General features: G+C 33.9%; 1 protein-coding gene across 1 annotated transcript in view; it reads right to left on the bottom strand.

The window, feature by feature from the left end:
* Positions 1–16895, bottom strand: part of LOC145261108 (large subunit GTPase 1 homolog) — a 62602-nt gene that overhangs the window by 26409 nt on the left and 19298 nt on the right. Inside the window, exons 8-10 of the mRNA XM_080119325.1 lie at positions 14538–15050; positions 12894–12995; positions 8657–8800 (exon numbers count right to left, since the gene is read on the bottom strand). Coding sequence (XP_079975451.1) covers positions 8657–8800; positions 12894–12995; positions 14538–15050 — 759 coding nt within the window. The remainder of the gene's footprint in view (positions 1–8656; positions 8801–12893; positions 12996–14537; positions 15051–16895) is intronic.

Here is a 16895-nt window from a genome sequence, read left to right as displayed (position 1 = left end):
TATTATTATTATAGTTTATTTAATTGATTTCAAAGTTGAACATAAAAACTGATCAAACATTATGGTTTAACAAATATTTCAATACTTGTTTTCATTGTAAACATGATATACGACGGCTGTTCCAAAAGTAATGCCTCCTATTTATTTCGCCTGAACGAATCAGAAGGGATTGCAAATTGCATTATGATGACTGAACTTAGGCATTCATGACCTGAAAGCTTTATCTCTGTTGCAGATAGACAGTGTGAGACTAAGAAAGCAACACCTGTCATTAACGTGCATCAGAAGCAGAGATATGTCATTGAATTTCTGGCAGAAGTGCATTGAGAAAAGTGGTAACTATGTCAAAAAATAAATTCTGAAACACAAAAAAAAAATAACTCACTTTAATGGTACCACTCCAGTCTTTGTAGCTCTTTAACTTTTGGAGTTAAAAAAAAGTGTTTTATTTTTGAACGATCCTTGTATATTACTGACTGAAATATCTATTTTAGGTTGGGATCATCTTAGGGAGAGATCCTACAACCCCAATTAGCAGAATTGATAGCAAAAAAAAATATTGCTATGGTGAAATTAGTGTGAAAATACAGGGTGAAACGATAAAATTGTCGCCCTAGAAAAGGCAACGTGATTCCATTTCCCTTTGATGAAAACCGATTTTCTTTTCTTGTTGCAGACTATCTACTACATGGCCAGTTGTGTAAAAGTCCCAAGAATGATAGGAACCTTCTATCTAGTGTTGTGCCGATGAATCGGAATCGGAATCGGGAATCGGTTAAATCGGTAATTTTCGGGGAATCGGAATCGGCATCGGAATCGGAAAAATTTGTGTATAATTTCCGATTCCAAAATCGATTCTTTGAATATTTTTCAAAAGTTAATTTTCAATTGCTTGTACCGATTATAAATATTTATTTCTTTTAAACTATTAGTAAAACTAAACTCTATAGATCTACGTACTCGTTATAGAATGAAGTTCTCATAACAAAATCACGTAATTTCATTAAATAGTTTTTGTTTTACGCTCCCTTGACTAATTATCGCAGTTTTTTTAGGAAGATTCCGAATTTCCCAAATCGTTTTTACGGCATAAAATAAAAACTATTTGATGAAATTACGTGATTTTTTTATGAGAACTTCATTCCATAACGAGTACGTAGAATATATATATTTTTTTATTTTTCGTTTTTTAACATAGTGTAAACTGCACAAGCACCCTTTTTTTAATACGTGAAGACAGTTTAGAGCTTCATCCTAGATCTAAAAATAATTTGGTTTTTAGTGGGTTTACAAATATCGTCCAAAAGTAGAATTTCAATGAGGGGGGACTTTTAAATGTAAATATAATTTCTTTTTCAATCTGAAAAATTTCTAAATGTTTTCTCTTTATCTATTTTATCCAGACTTTGATAAATTCATTGTGAGATATTCATGTATATTTTTAACTTTTCCGAAACCCAAGAAAAATGCGACGGTGTCAGACAATGTGGCTCCAGGAAAATAAAATAAAACTCTATTCGTTTGAAATCTTTTCATATTAAACTCCTTGAGAAATTTGGCAAGTGGGTGTGAAAAAGTATTGTTGTCGAAACCAACGGCATCGAAGGTGTTAATTACCCCATAATACTTTCAACTCAACTTTTGAGTGAGATTGGCGGGCTTCAGCGAGGCCTCCGTGATAACCAAAGAAAAAATAGACACGTCACCCAATGTATCAAAAGTTATGGAGTCTGATGTGTCTGACATATCTGTGGAGAAAAGTGATGATGATAATGACTTTAATTTTAGTTTTGAAAAGTGCCTCACTGAATTAAAGAAAAAAGACAAAGAAAAGGTCGAACCAGTAAAGAATGAATTAGACAGTGTAATAAACAAGCAAATATATTCATTAAAGATAGAAATGGAAAAATATCAAAAATTAAAAAATATCAAATGCAATGATTATGTTTTTCAATGGTGGAATTCAAATAAATATGAATTTCCCATCCTGGCATCCTTAACCAGGAAATATTTATCAGCACCCCCATCTTCTGTTGAAAGTGAACGATTATTTAGTATTGGAGGTAATATTTATTCACCAAGTAGAAATCGTCTGAAAGGCGAAACTGGAGAAATGTTAATGTTTTTACATTATAATTTAAGAATTTTAGGACTTAAATATGAGTAACAACGAGATACTTAAGTGTATTACATAACTAAATTATTATCTTGTAATCATTGTAATTAACCAAATTCTTTTTTAATTTTAAGGGTTCTTTAAAACGAAATAAAATCGATTTTTATAATTTATGCTTCGTACTACTGTTCTCATATTGAGTGCTCCTATTTACTTCCCCCCCCCCCGAAAGTAAAGTTAGACACAAAGTCGTTTTTAAATGTGGGGAATATCCAGCTCCCAACAGGGGCACTTTTGATCGGAACAAGAACCGGGCTCAAATTAATTTTCAATCGATATTTGCCCTTTTTTCCTAGCTGGCGAAAATGGCCCTTTTTCCTAAATTTCTAAATTTAATATAAAATGATCCCCCGTTTCCCAGCCATTCGAATCGTTTTAAAGCAGTTAACTAATTTTTTTACCATTGACTCACAACCCAATCGGCAAAATCATAAAAGCACAAATAATCGCTTTTTTTTTTTGTATTATCACGGACTGAAGGTTAGTAGTAGGAAGGGTCCCTGTCTTTTATAAAATGGAGAATCGAACTTTTCTTTTTGCAACAAAAAGTTATAATTGCGATGGGCGAAAAATGAAAACGGAATAAAAACACCGATAATTTCACGAGAATACATTATTTACATCTACGTACCGTTTTACACGTAACTATTTAAAAATGAAATAAAAAGATTGCCTATAAACACTCATGATTATAAAATATATATATATATATATATATATATATAAAACGATTAGGAATTTAAAATAGACGGTCAGTTTCACAAATAAATATAACGTAACATGAGCTGTAGTGTTTTACCAATTTTAAATTATGTGCGCTTATTGGGGATAGGGTGTCTACTTTTTAAGCGATTACACATGGTTTTACAACGTTGCAAACCGAACTTAATTTAGTGGGAAACACTTTAGTTAATATCCATAAAGAATTAGGATGGCCAGAAATGATGATCATTTTACGTTAAATTTATATTCGAAACTGATCTTACACTCTAAATTCTAAATGATCGCTTTTCTTTCCGCCAATTAAAAAAATGTTCTAACACGTAATCTATAAAAGTAATATTTCATTTTGGAATAGGGATTTAGCTGCGAGAGAAAGCACAGAAAGCTCACGCAATCTCACGTTAAAAATGGTTTTCATAATAGTAATATTATTATTTAGAAATTCGTTCGTAACAATGAGATGTGGCTTTGCTAAGTGGCGTTGTTAAATATATTGTTCTTACATCGTTTTCTTATTTTGCCTACCAATCTTCGAATATTTTCCACTATTCATGTAAGTAGCATGTTATACAGTAAATACGAACTGGTACAATATAGCTTTGTTTTAAAATCAAAATAAATGTTTTGTTGTGTTACAATTTTTAATCAATTACAAGGCAAACATTTGAGATAAAATATACGCAGACATTAACCAGGGGTTTATGTAATAATTTGAAAATTTACGAAAAAACACACAAAAAAATCTCTAATTTAATATGTATAAATTTTACAAGAATCGGAATCGGAATCGGATCGGAATCGGAAATTTTGAACGGAATCGGAATCGGAATCGGGAAAAATTTTGGCATCGTCCCATCACTACTTCTATCATTTCTAAGAGTGATACAATGTTCAACGAGCGAGTTCAGAGATGTGCCGTTGTAGAACTCATGCTCTCTACCGATCCAAGTTATGACAACAGGACCATTGCCAGCACTCTGGAAATGCAAATCCGGATGGTTCAACACTTGAGAGCACAGTCAATGAAGTTTCCGACCATGGTTATGGTCTTTGGTGTGGTTTGAAGTTAGGGTCACATCATACCACCTCACATGTTTGGTCGGCTTGAAAATTAACACCAAAGTGTACCTGGATGTGCTGAAGAGTGTGGGGCAATCAAGTGGTCGCTGGCAGAGGCAGGACTCAGCGCCAGTCTACAAGTCTAAAGAGACCCAAGCTTGGCTTCAGGCATGCTATGATTTGTACTCTTCTCTTACTGGCCCCCTTCCTCTTCCAACCTGAACCCACTGGACTATTTTGTTTGGGCATACGTTGAGAATATCGCCAACATGATCTTCCACAACACCAAAGCCAGCGTGATTGACGCCATCCACTAAGCATTTGCCGAACTCCTGCTGATGCTTGTGAAAATAGTATGATTCCAGTTCTGGACCCATATCGAAACGGTGATTGAGGCTGAAGGCAAGTTATATTGAACAGATGTCAGCTCTACTACATAATCAAGTTACCTCAATTGATTTTTTCAATAAAAGTTTTAAAATAAAAATGTAGTGTTGTTTTCCTTAGGGCAACAAATTTATCATTCCACCCTGTAGAACTTAATAAAGATTAATTCTGCCTGCTTATAAAAAACAAAGTTTACTTTTGTGATAAATTCCTTCAATAGAAAGAAGTCTTAATTTTGTGAAGTCCAGCAAAGCTTAATTCCGTGAAGTTAAGACATTCAATACAAAAATTTTCCAAAACAATAATCCTAAGAACGAACATTATCCACACCATGTAATTGTTAAAAATAAATAAAATTTATGTTAATCTGATTCAAATAATTGTACTGGAAAGAAAATTATATCAGAATTTTCAACATCAGTATTTGATATCTTATATTTTGTATCAAGTGTCAATTACCTACGAAACTAAATTATTTGTATACTTATGCATGATAAGTACTGTGCTATCATTGGAATTTTCCGGGGCAGTGATATAAAATGCCAGATAAAAGTTTCATGATTTTTTTTTTTTTTTTTTACACAAATGTTGGTCAATATTTTTTTTTTACACAAATGTTGGTCAATATTTTTTTTTTACACAAATGTTGGTCAATATTTTTTTTTTTTTTTTTACACAAATGTTGGTCAATATTTTTTTTTTTTTTACACAAATGTTGGTCAATATTTTTTTTTTTTTTTTTACACAAATGTTGGTCAATATTTTTTTTTTTTTTTTACACAAATGTTGGTCAATATTTTTTTTTTTTTTTTACACAAATGTTGGTCAATATTTTTTTTTTTTTACACAAATGTTGGTCAATATTTATTTTTTTTTTTACACAAATGTTGGTCAATATTTTTTTTTTTTTTTTTTTTTACACAAATGTTGGTCAATATTTTTTTTTTTTACACAAATGTTGGTCAAATTTTTTTTTTTTTTTTTTTTACACAAATGTTGGTCAATATTTTCAATAAAAAATGTATATTATTTCTGTTACATGAAAATAATTCAACAAAAAATATTTTTTAAATTAGAACAATTTCATTTTAGTTGTCCAGGTGTGTCGAGGTGGTGTAGTAAGGACCCTCCCCGCCCCCCCCCCAAAAAAAAGTGGTAGTAGTGAGGGTGAGGGGTGGATCAAAGCAACAGTAAGCAGCCTGGGTGGAGAGAGGTGTTTAAAAAAAAAAAAAAAAAAATAGTAGGCAGGCTCGAAGTCGTAACACGAAGGAGGAAAAAGTGAAAAAAAAAATGCGTCTATGGCGAAACTGAAAGTCGCGAGCATTGAAATTAAGGCTAGTCAATCGAAAAGACACGATGTCTTGCGAAAATGTCAGTGAAAAAAGCACCCCCTCCAACCAACTGCCCAGTTGTGGGTGAAGGAATTAATGTTTCTGGCCAATTTTTCAATATTTGTCGTCCAAAAGATCGAGCTTCAAAACGATACCAATTTTGTTATGTTCCGTTGTATCTGTCAGAAGTTTTAGCAAGACATATAAACATTACAGGGGACGAAAGCGGACATATTCTTTCTAAGCAAAACTGGCATAGGGCCAACCACTTCCCTAGATGAGTTCATAATTAACGGATACTCCAACTTAACATCTAAATCTGACCCCAAGATCACCATGGGCATGGAATATGTGCCTACATTAAAGATGGCTTCCCGTGTGGCAGGGATATCTCCAGAGAAGACCCTAATTTACCTTATATGTGCTTCCGGGTTGCACTTGCTTACACCACTGCATTTATATTTGCCCTCTATCGCCCCCCCCCACAACAGCGGAGTTACTATCTTTATGAGTATATCTGAGAAAATAGACCACATCCTGTCTGCACATCCCTTGGCTAACATTCACATTTGCGGTGACTTCAATGTCCATAACGTGGAATGGCTGATCCACTCAAATAAGACAGATGATGAGGGGAGGTTCTGTCATAATTTTGCCATTGCCTATGACCTCACTCAGATTGTTCGCGAGCCCACCCGTGTGCCCGATACTACCGGTTAGTATGCTAGCCTTCTAGACCTTTTTCTCTCAACTTCCCCTGAGCTATCTTCCGTTCTTTCTCCTCTAGGATCCTCCGACCACTCCGCCGTACCAGTTAAGATAAAAATGAAATGTAATAAGTCCCCAGACGTACCCCTCCACCGTACTGTATACCGATACTCCATGGCTGACTGGGATAGCTTCCGTAGATTCATATCTGATCTACCTCTGCATTCCATGTTTAAAAAGAATATGTCCTCTATAGTATCAGACCTGACCGAATGGTTAATTGTAGGCATAGACCGATTCATACGATCTAAAAAATTCCAACAAAAACCTAACAGCCAGCCATGGTTCTCCCCAGAATGTGCTGCTGCCATCGCGCACAGAAATCACTTTTTCCATAGCTACCAACGTAATAGATGCACTGAAACTAAAGCTGCTTTCAGAAACGCCAACAACCACTGTAAAAGAGTAATAAAAAATGCAAGAGAGCTATATGCTCAGTCCGTTAAATCCAAAGTAGTTGAGCAGCAGCTTGGCTCCCACCAGTTTTGGCAAATAACAAATAGGATCCTGAACAGAAGTATGCGTTCTATCCCAACCATTAGCAATGGACCAGAGGTCATCTCGTCAGCATCAGACAAGGCCAAACTTTTGCCAAGAACTTTGCAGCTAATTCTACCCTATGCGACGAAGGCCATCAACTCCCTGTATTTCCTCCTATAACACACAATACGCTAGGTAACATACAAATATCTGTGCGTGAGGTCGCCAAACTAATCAAGAACCTTGATTCCAGTAAAGCAACTGGCCCTGATGGTATCCCAATTATAGTGTTGAAAAAGCTTCAACCAGAACTTGCTCCCATACTTACGAAACTGTTTAAGCATTGCCTTAAGGAGAAGTGCTTTCCAACACCCTGGAAAACCTCATCAGTATGCCCTGTATTTAAGAATTCAGGTGATAAGTCGTCTCCCTCTCAGTACAGACCAATAAGTCTCCTGTGTGTCATGAGTAAGTTGCTGGAATCCATATTTAATAGAGAAGTAACCAGTTAATAGTCTAATGACTTAGCATGACGCCACGAAGGAAGGGACTTGAGAACAGCCGAAAATAAACATTTAAAAATGCAGGTGGTTGAATGTCAACATATGGTTTTCGAGGTCAAATATCACGGCATAGCAGTAGTAGAGAAAACGAATTCACAAATTTTGTAAGATAAAAGTCACTGAAATAAAAGATATTTACGACGTCATTCCGTAAATCATAGATATTATAATCTAAGGAGTATATAAAAAGTTCTAAGACATAGTAACCCCCCCCCCAAAGAACTCCCTCCTAAAAAGCCTTTGCCGGACATACAGAAAAAATGCACACACACACTAACACACATTTTTCCTTTTATATATATATACTAGTATTGCCCGGGTGTTTGGAGGTGTGTGTGTTAAAAAAAAAACGTTAAAAGAAAAAAAAAGTTTATGTAGGAAGGTAGGATTGAACCCCGAAGCCTTGACGCAAAGGTGGAAATGAAAGGGAAAAAAAGCCAGACACCTAACCATCTCGGCCACAAGGGGAAAGGAACTGATAAGAGCGTTATGTGAAGGTTTATAAAGTGAAATAAACAGGTGCAAGGAAGTGGTGCGATGTCTGACCTAGTTTTGCGCAGCAAGCCAGATCATTCGCTTTTCGAAGATGCGGCGAGTTGGGAAAAGTCAAACGCGACCCCCGTTGTTAAGTCATAGTTATTATGATTTAGACGCGATATAAAAAGTTTTAAGGAGCGAGCCGACCGAGAATCACGGCGAAAAAAGCCTTTTGTGGACATACACAAAAAGCGAACATACATACATACACACACACATTTTCGCTTTTATATATATATATATAGATTAGATGAAGAAAATACAATGAACAATTACTGGACAATATTCACAAATGTCAAATGTTAAAACTAAAATCAATAAAAAAAAAATACTCATTACAGGGTAAGTTTTATGAATAAATATTTTTTTATAAGAACAGACAAACAAAACTTGCTTTTTAATATTTTTTTTTCAAATGATTTTCTTTGCTGTTTGAATTAAGATAAGGCTTTATTGCTTTTTTTTTAATAATAAACCAATAAAAACAAATACATGCTTTTGTTTTTTTAAATGATATTGACTGCTGAAATTTCGGCATTTTATATAAATTACCCAGAAAATTCCAATACGATCATGGTCCTTCATTAGTATAGGTGCATGCGTGCTTCAGTGATGAATTTGCAATCACTTACCAGAGACATTGGTGGTATGTGGTCAGTCATTTGATGAATTGGTAAAATTCCATTCACAATCAATTCAGCTTTGGTTGAAACAAAAGATGGAAATACTAAACCAGGACAATCACAGAGAAGTAAATCTTTCTCCACAAACAAAGTCTGTAATCAAATAAAAAAAAAAATAATTCTAAAGCAATTCCATTATTTCATAATTTCTTTTTATGCAAATTATTTCTCAAAACAATTGCTTAATCAAAGTGTACAAAAACATGGTGGAATTAAAAAAAATTAATTATTTTTAATTGATTATATTTTTAATTGATTATATTTTTAATTAAATATAATTGAAAACTTAAACATGTTCTAACTAAAAGTTATATAAATTGAACATGAATTCATTCAATTGTTTAATTAAACTAACTTCTCACATTTAAACAAATTAATTAAAAGCAGTTAATATGGTTTAATTAAACAAATTAAATAGTATTGAACACAACTTAAAGAAATAAAATGAATGACAGTAGTAATATTGTAAACGTGAGCTGTGCAGCATGTGTTTTGTTAATGCGTGTGAATGGCAGAAGTTGTAGTGATAGATGATGATAAAGGAAAAGAGGGGGGGGTGCAGAGAGCTGAAAATATCTCTGACCAGAGTCAGACCACCCAAGAGATATTTGCTTTGTTTAAAAACTAAGTGCCGCATTCGAGGGAAGAGTTCTGCTGGGATTGGTTTTGTGAGAGAAATAAAAGCCAAAGACAAATTGGATGTTAACTTCAGTGAATGTCTCTTCTGGGCGGCTGAACAATGACCATCAACAAATAGCCAGTGTAAGGCAAACATTAAGAGATGCCGGAGGAGGAGTAAGAACGAGAGTTAAATTTGAACATTGAAGAGCTATTAAAGCAGTTGAGTAATTGTATTACGGCCTGGCTGGGCTCCTTGAGGCTCTAAGTAAGAAGTCTTTTTTTTAACGAGTCCTATGAATGTTGATTTTTATTTTTTATATGAAAAGTTAATACAAGATGGAGTATGTTTTTTTTTTATAAAATAGATGTAAACATATACTGTGCAGCATGTTTTGCTGGTGCACATGAATAGTGGATGTTGCAATGATAGATGTTTGGCCAGAGGGAGGGCGTGCAGAAAGTTGAAAATATCTCTCACCAGAGTCAGACCACTCAAGGAATATTTCATTTGTTTAAAAAAAGGCCCCATTCAAGGAGAGTCCTGCTGGGATCGGCTTTGTAAGAGAAACAATGTCCAAGACCAGTTGAATCTTATTATCTTTAGTGAATGTCTCATCTGGGTGGTTGAATGGTGACCATCAACAAATGACCAGAAGTAGCCAAGGATGGAGAAATCCCAGGAAAATAAAAGAGATGTGGTTATATCAAGTCCATCTCCTCCCGAAGAGCGAAGTTGAATGTTTGAGGGGAGTTGACCTTTGGCTTTGGGAGAGTTACAAGGCAATTTGGGCTACTACGCTTCTCTAACCAAATTAGATCTCTTTACAGTTCATGGCCAAAAGACTTTAATATGGCTTGTGTGTCTCGGTCTAGCCAAGCAAAGTTTCGATCCTGTAAGTCTGTCATTCAAGCAGTTAATGGGTATGATTTGTAAACCCACAAAAAAAAAATAAATAAATAAATAAATATCTATTATTTGTTTATAAACTTTTGTTTGCTATGAAGACTCTTTATTGCAGCACTGACTGGATCAACGGCCTTAGTCCGACAAGTATAAACGATCACGGTATGCGAGTACACATGTGCATTTTTACAACAGCACCAAATACTATAATGGGAGGTGGTAGTGGCGAAGTGGCTACTGACCCAGACTGACAACTTGGTTTTGCCATGTTTGAATTCTGTCAAATCCATGGAACAACTTTCATTATGAATGTTAACAACCTTTACATGGTTCCTCGCGTACATTTCAGTTTCTAGAAAGAACTAAGGAATCTAATGCCAATCAAAAATCATGCCATGCTGATTCATATGGATTTACATTTACCCAGTAAGAATATAGGATCCGAAGGACAAGAAAAAATGGGTATGGTTATAGCTTTTGAAACCGACAAAATTAATGTTTTGTTCAACATCTTTACATAAACAGTCTGAAGATGCCGAAGTGTTTAGCCAATCAGAAGCCAAACAACAAATTTACCTGTACTATAAAATAATAAACTAGCCTCTTCTCAAAGAGAAAACAAAGGCTGGGAGGGTGAACCTCTTAGAACTGCACAGAATCAGCATTATACAACAGGTCATTACAGGGGAGGAAGGGATTCCAAGTTGGTCGGTTGTTTTTGTTTTACGGCATATCAACCCTTTTCAGGTTATTTAATGCCGAATCCAAAGATTTTGAAGAAAATTTTTTTAAAAGGATATATTTGTTGTTTTCAAGTCGGTTTCTATTTAACCCATAGTTGGGACCCTAACAGGTACTACCACTCCGGGTCAGAGTGGACCTGGGAGCAATGGCAAGTAAAGGGTGGCTCCACACTCCCCGAAGCCCGCAAGCTGGGGCCTCACCACTGGATATAGTTCAAGGTCATATCCAGGACCAAGATTCCAGGAGATAGGAAGGGGAAGCAGCGAAAGCCGGTCCTCCAGGAGAAACAAGACAGTTGGTTATTTTGAGGGCTCACAGTTAGTTGGGCCAATGTACTTTAGGGCTCTCAGCTGAATTGAGTGAACATATATTTCGGCTTGGTCATGCAAAAATCTCATTTTGCAAGTCTGCTATTTGACTTAGAAAAATGGGTACCATTTTAACTTCCAGAAGAAAAATAAACCTTTGTTGATTGTTTTTCAGCTGGATTTGGGGTTTTTATTTAGAGGGAGAATTCCTTTGTTGCAGCGCTAACTAAATCAAACAAGTTTGGACCAGCATAACGAGCGAGATGATCCCGATCTGTGCAGAGAATATCTGCGTGCATGTTTGTACCTCCACAAGGCAGTTAGTTAATACCAACAAAATCATACAAAAAACCCGATTTAGCTGGATAAACAAAGATTAGAGTACAGTTAATTTTTTTTTTTTTTTTGAAAAGACGAGATTATAATAACCAGGTGTGTTATCTATTGCAAACTCCAATGCTGTTTCTATGGTCTTCTTAGTCTTTTTTTTTTCTGGCCATATTGTCATCTCTCACACTGGCAGCTGCCAAAAAGGGGTGCACATGTGTTCACAAGTATAAAAAAAAAATTAAAATAAAACAAAACACAAAAAATACAAACTCCGACACATTCTGCAAATACCAGTTGCACTCTGGGTGTGTGACGCCATCAACCATTTGAATGTGCATCTACATCTACTGTCTGAAAACTGCTGGGTCCTTCAGCTTCACTTTTTTTCTCACCTTGAACCGGAACTTTCTTTAGGAAGTTATTTTCTCCTCTCACCATTTTCTCTTCTTGAGCAAAAGCACAGTTGCCTATCCGTATGAGCTTGGTCTTTTATTCCTCTCAAATCTAGAGAATTCTCGCGGTTAGTCTTACCCTCTTTCCCATGAAACCAACCGTGCCTACCGCTTCTTCCTTTTCTTCCTCTCCCAACCCCTGTGTGTTGACAGCAAACAGAACAGACTTTCTGTCTTTTGGATGTGAGTGCATTAGAAGAATTACTACTACACTGTCAGAGCCATGTTCATCAGTTCCTTGATCAATTCATTTCCTCCTACTGATCTTGTCTAAGCTAGAAAACTGCCTTCTATTGTGTCCAACTCACAAGTCTCATCAAATGTTGTAAAACTAAGACCATCTGCGAATCGTACCAAAACTCATTGATACTCATAAAACTAACTCTAAAATATATTGACCCTCTTCATCCAAATCTTCGCCAAGCCTTGACCAACAATCTCACCTCAGCTTCTTTTTATCTTCCTTGGTGAACAACTTCCTATCTACTGTCTTTTGACCAACCCTATTTCCTACACCTCCGTTTAAATTATCTGCTTATTTCCTCTATTTACTTTATACTTTTTCTTCTTTCTTATTTTCTCCCTAACACTTGGAAATGGAGGGAGTAACGTCGATAATATCACAATATGAATTTGTAGAATGTCACATATTTAAAGAAAAAAAATTAAATTTATTGCCTGTCAGCATGATCAATACGAAAAGTGGAATGGCAAGATGTCATGAGAAAAATTAAAGATTTTTAGTGACGTATAAAATAATGCAATTTTGAAAAATTTTAACCGTACTCCAATCTTCCCGTTTACCATTACTTTTTTAAAGAACTTACCTGGAAATGTTTAGTTCGTCCAGGCGTTGCAGAAACTGGAACTTTTTTTGTTTGTAAGATGGCATTTATAGTTGAACTTTTACCAACATTAGGATATCCAACCTGAGGCAGAAAAAAAAGATATCAGAGCGAAATAATTATGAATTTTACTTCAATTCTTAATTTGTTGATTTGTTATTCAGCTGATAAAAAACTTCTTAAAATAATGCATTTTTTATAAACAAAGCATAAGATTTAACTAACAATCCATATATAATATTTTTTAAATAACACTTCAATATATATATATATATATATATATATATATTTTAAACTAACACTTCATCTCGAGTATATATATATATTTACTATCACAATCTCGAGTATATACAGAATATTTTTTAACTAACACTCCATCTTGAGTATATATATATATATATATATATATATATATATATATATATCTTTTAACTAACACTTCATTTTCAATATATATATATATATATATATATATATATTTACTATCACAATCTCGAGTATATACAGAATATTGTTTAACTAACACCCCACCTCGAGTATATATAATATTTTTTTACACTCCATCTTGAGTATATATATATCTTTTAACTAACACTCCATTTCGAATATATATAATATTTTTTAACACTCCATTTTCAATATATATATATATATATATATATATTTTAAACACTTAATCTCGAGTATATATATATATATATATTTACTATCACAATCTCGAGTATATACAGAATATTTTTTAACTAACACCCTACCTCGAGTATATATATTATTTTTAAACTAACACTCCATCTTGAGTATATATATATTTTTTAACTAACACTCCATCTCGAGTGTATATATTAATATCTTTTAACTAACACTCGATCTCAAATATATATAATATTTTTTAACTAACATTCCATTTTCAATATATATATATATTTTTTTAACTAACACTCCATCTCGAGTATATATATATATATATATATATATATATATATATATATATTTTTTACTATCACAATCTCGAGTATATACACCATATTTTTTAACTAACACCCCATCTCGAATATATATATATATATATATATTTTTTTTTTTAGCTAACATTCCATTTTGAGTATATGTTTTTTAACTAACTCTCCATTTTGAGTGTATATATATATATATATATATATATATATATGATTAGTTTTTTTTTTGAAAAAGAAATCCAGCAGAGTGCTCAATTAAAAGGAAAATCCGAAGATATCCACCAAATAAGAACATATTTATATTTTGTATTTTGTGTACAGAAAGTTGTTAGATAAGTCATTGGTACCGTCGGTTTCAAGCCCGATAATTAGGACCGTTTTAGATATCCATATCAAGCTCTCTTCAGCCAATACTCATCTCGATGAATATTGGCTGAAGAGAGCTTGATATGGATATATAAAACGGTCCTAATTATCAGGCTTGAAACCGACGGTACCAATGACATCTCATCTAACAACTTTCTGTACACAAAATATACATATATATTTTAACACTCCATTTGAGTAGATATATTATTTTTAACACTCCATTTTGAATATATAATATTTATTAACTAGTACTCCATTTCGAATACATATAAGATTTTGTTTCACTCAATTCTCCACTTACCATTCCAAGAGTGGTCATTTCTTTTCGTACTTTTGGCCCAGTGTGCAAAGACTTAATAAATTCCAACAGTTTGACAGCATCAAAGACTTCTGCTGAATTTATCACAGGTAATACAGTTTCTTCATCATCATCCACTTTTAAAGATTCTGTAAAATCAACTGACTTTGTTTTTGCAAATGAAGGATTTTCTTCTGGAAGGGATGTTGGCACTTTCGCAGATTCTTCTGTTTCAATTTCTTCATCTTCTTCCTCCTCCTCCTCATCACTGTCAGCCGGTTCCAAACATAACGAATTCATAACGGCATCAAGACTCGCTTCTACAGAAACAGATGCAACTTTTTCATCCGTTTCTTTATTTTCTTGTTTTTCTTCTGTTGATTCTTTAGTCTCAGATTTCGGTTGATCTATTTCTTGGACTTTTGCATCAGTCTCGGATTTGTTGTCTTTCTTTTCAGGAAGTGAAAATTCTTCACAAGCGTTTTCGTTTTCAGCAATCTTCTGAAGCCGTAACAACTGAAGATTAAAATGAAATGAACATTTTTTATTATCATTATTATTATTATTAAAAAACTCATCAATTTTGAACTTATAAAGAAATCGGTTAACGTTAGCCAATTTCTTTGAAAGTTTAAAATTGATCAACATCAAATTTGCGAGAAAATTTATTTTAAATAAAAGACATTTAAATGTCCACCTACTCATTGATTTATTCAAGTTAAAAATATTTAATCTATCTCTACTATTATTTAAAAGTCACTGTGTGTGTGTGTGAGAGAGAGAGAGAGAGAGTTCCTCAATAGGTTCCAAAACATCCGAGCCTATCTTTTGAAAATTTCACACAAAAGCTAATTCATAAGTTTGGCAGTGTTATTAGATAAGTTTTGTACAGAAATTCATCCGATAATATAATAGAAAATCGAAAGAATCCCATCTTAGAAATAACTTTTCTCTCTTAAAGATAAAAGAATCATTTTTACAGGGATGTTACATTAGCCAAAGGAGATAATAAAATTTCAGAAAAAAAAAAAAAAAAAAAAAAAAAACAGATGTGTTACAACCTGGAGATATAGCTTAGTGGTAGACCATTTGACTTAAGATTGAATGATCCCCTGTTCAAACCCAGGTGTGCCACACCATTTTCATTTCTTTTTAATGAGTTCAATTTACGATAAACAAATAGGTACAATTTAAAAATCGCTGCACATCATTTCTTCGTTTGCATATTTTAAAACTAAACATTAATCAGAAGTAACTTTTCCAGGGCATTCATCGTCTAACCCAAATATCAGCTGACATAATATTGTAAACAATCACAGATGAACAAAATTATCATTATTATATTTTCATTTATTTTTTCTGTGAATTAGTCAACCAGGAGAATTATTCCTCGTGATATAATAATAATCAATAAAGGATTGATTCTATAATAATGCATATGCAATATGCATAAATTACTATATCATGTTTAAGCGTAGTATACAACCAGGCAACACTGAGCTGCCAGCTAGTAGAAAATATGTTAAATGACCGTAAATCATGGTTCTAAGCAAAGTACTTAGACAGCTGGTTAGATACCTTATTTCCTCTGACTAAACAAAATATCTGAACCTTTATTACTTTACTCACTTTGTTGGAAGTTTTTCATCATCGTAAGTAGTATTTTTATAAAAAAACAATCAGAATATATATATATCTATATAAAAGCCAAGTACGTCCAAGGATGGAATACTGTTGCCATATCTGAGCAGGAGCTGCTAAAAACAGCCTATCCTGCCTTGACAGAGTACAAAATAGACTTCGTGGCTTAGTGGGGGATGCCCTTTTCTCTACCCTGCAACCTCTCTCCCACAGAAGAGACGTTGCGAGCCTATCCTTGTTTTATCGTTATTTCCATGGCAGGTGCTCGTCTGAACTCCAATCTCTGGTCTCCCCTCGCCAATCTTTCACGAAAAACACCCGTCTAGCTGAATCCACTGTCAAAAATTTCCCCCACTCTATATCTGTGCCTAAATCAAAACGCCGATTCCATGAACAGAGCTTCTTTCTTAGAACTGGACGCCTGTGGAACTCTGTTCCGTCTGCCTGCTTCCCACCGGACTACAACTTGGATGTCTTCAAGTCCAATGTTAACAAATTCCTAATGAACCGCCCCCTTAAGTAAACACTTCATCAAATATCCACACTAACGTAATGTACTTGCAATAACCCTTATCCCTGAGTGGCTTCCGGGCCTTGATAAGTGGTGATCACTGTGTAAAAAAAAAAAAAAAAAAATATTAATTGATTACATCTTGTCTTTTAAAATAGATTATCTCTCTTTGTTTATTTCATCATTAATTACCTCCCTTGTCCTTTAAA

This window comes from Euprymna scolopes, chromosome 37 (genome assembly GCF_053919585.1).
Source record: "Euprymna scolopes isolate OS-2025 chromosome 37, ASM5391958v1, whole genome shotgun sequence".
In the NCBI taxonomy this organism is placed as follows: domain Eukaryota; kingdom Metazoa; phylum Mollusca; class Cephalopoda; order Sepiida; family Sepiolidae; genus Euprymna; species Euprymna scolopes.
Note: the sequence above shows the minus strand (reverse complement) of the source record. Positions and strands in the feature narration are given on the sequence as shown.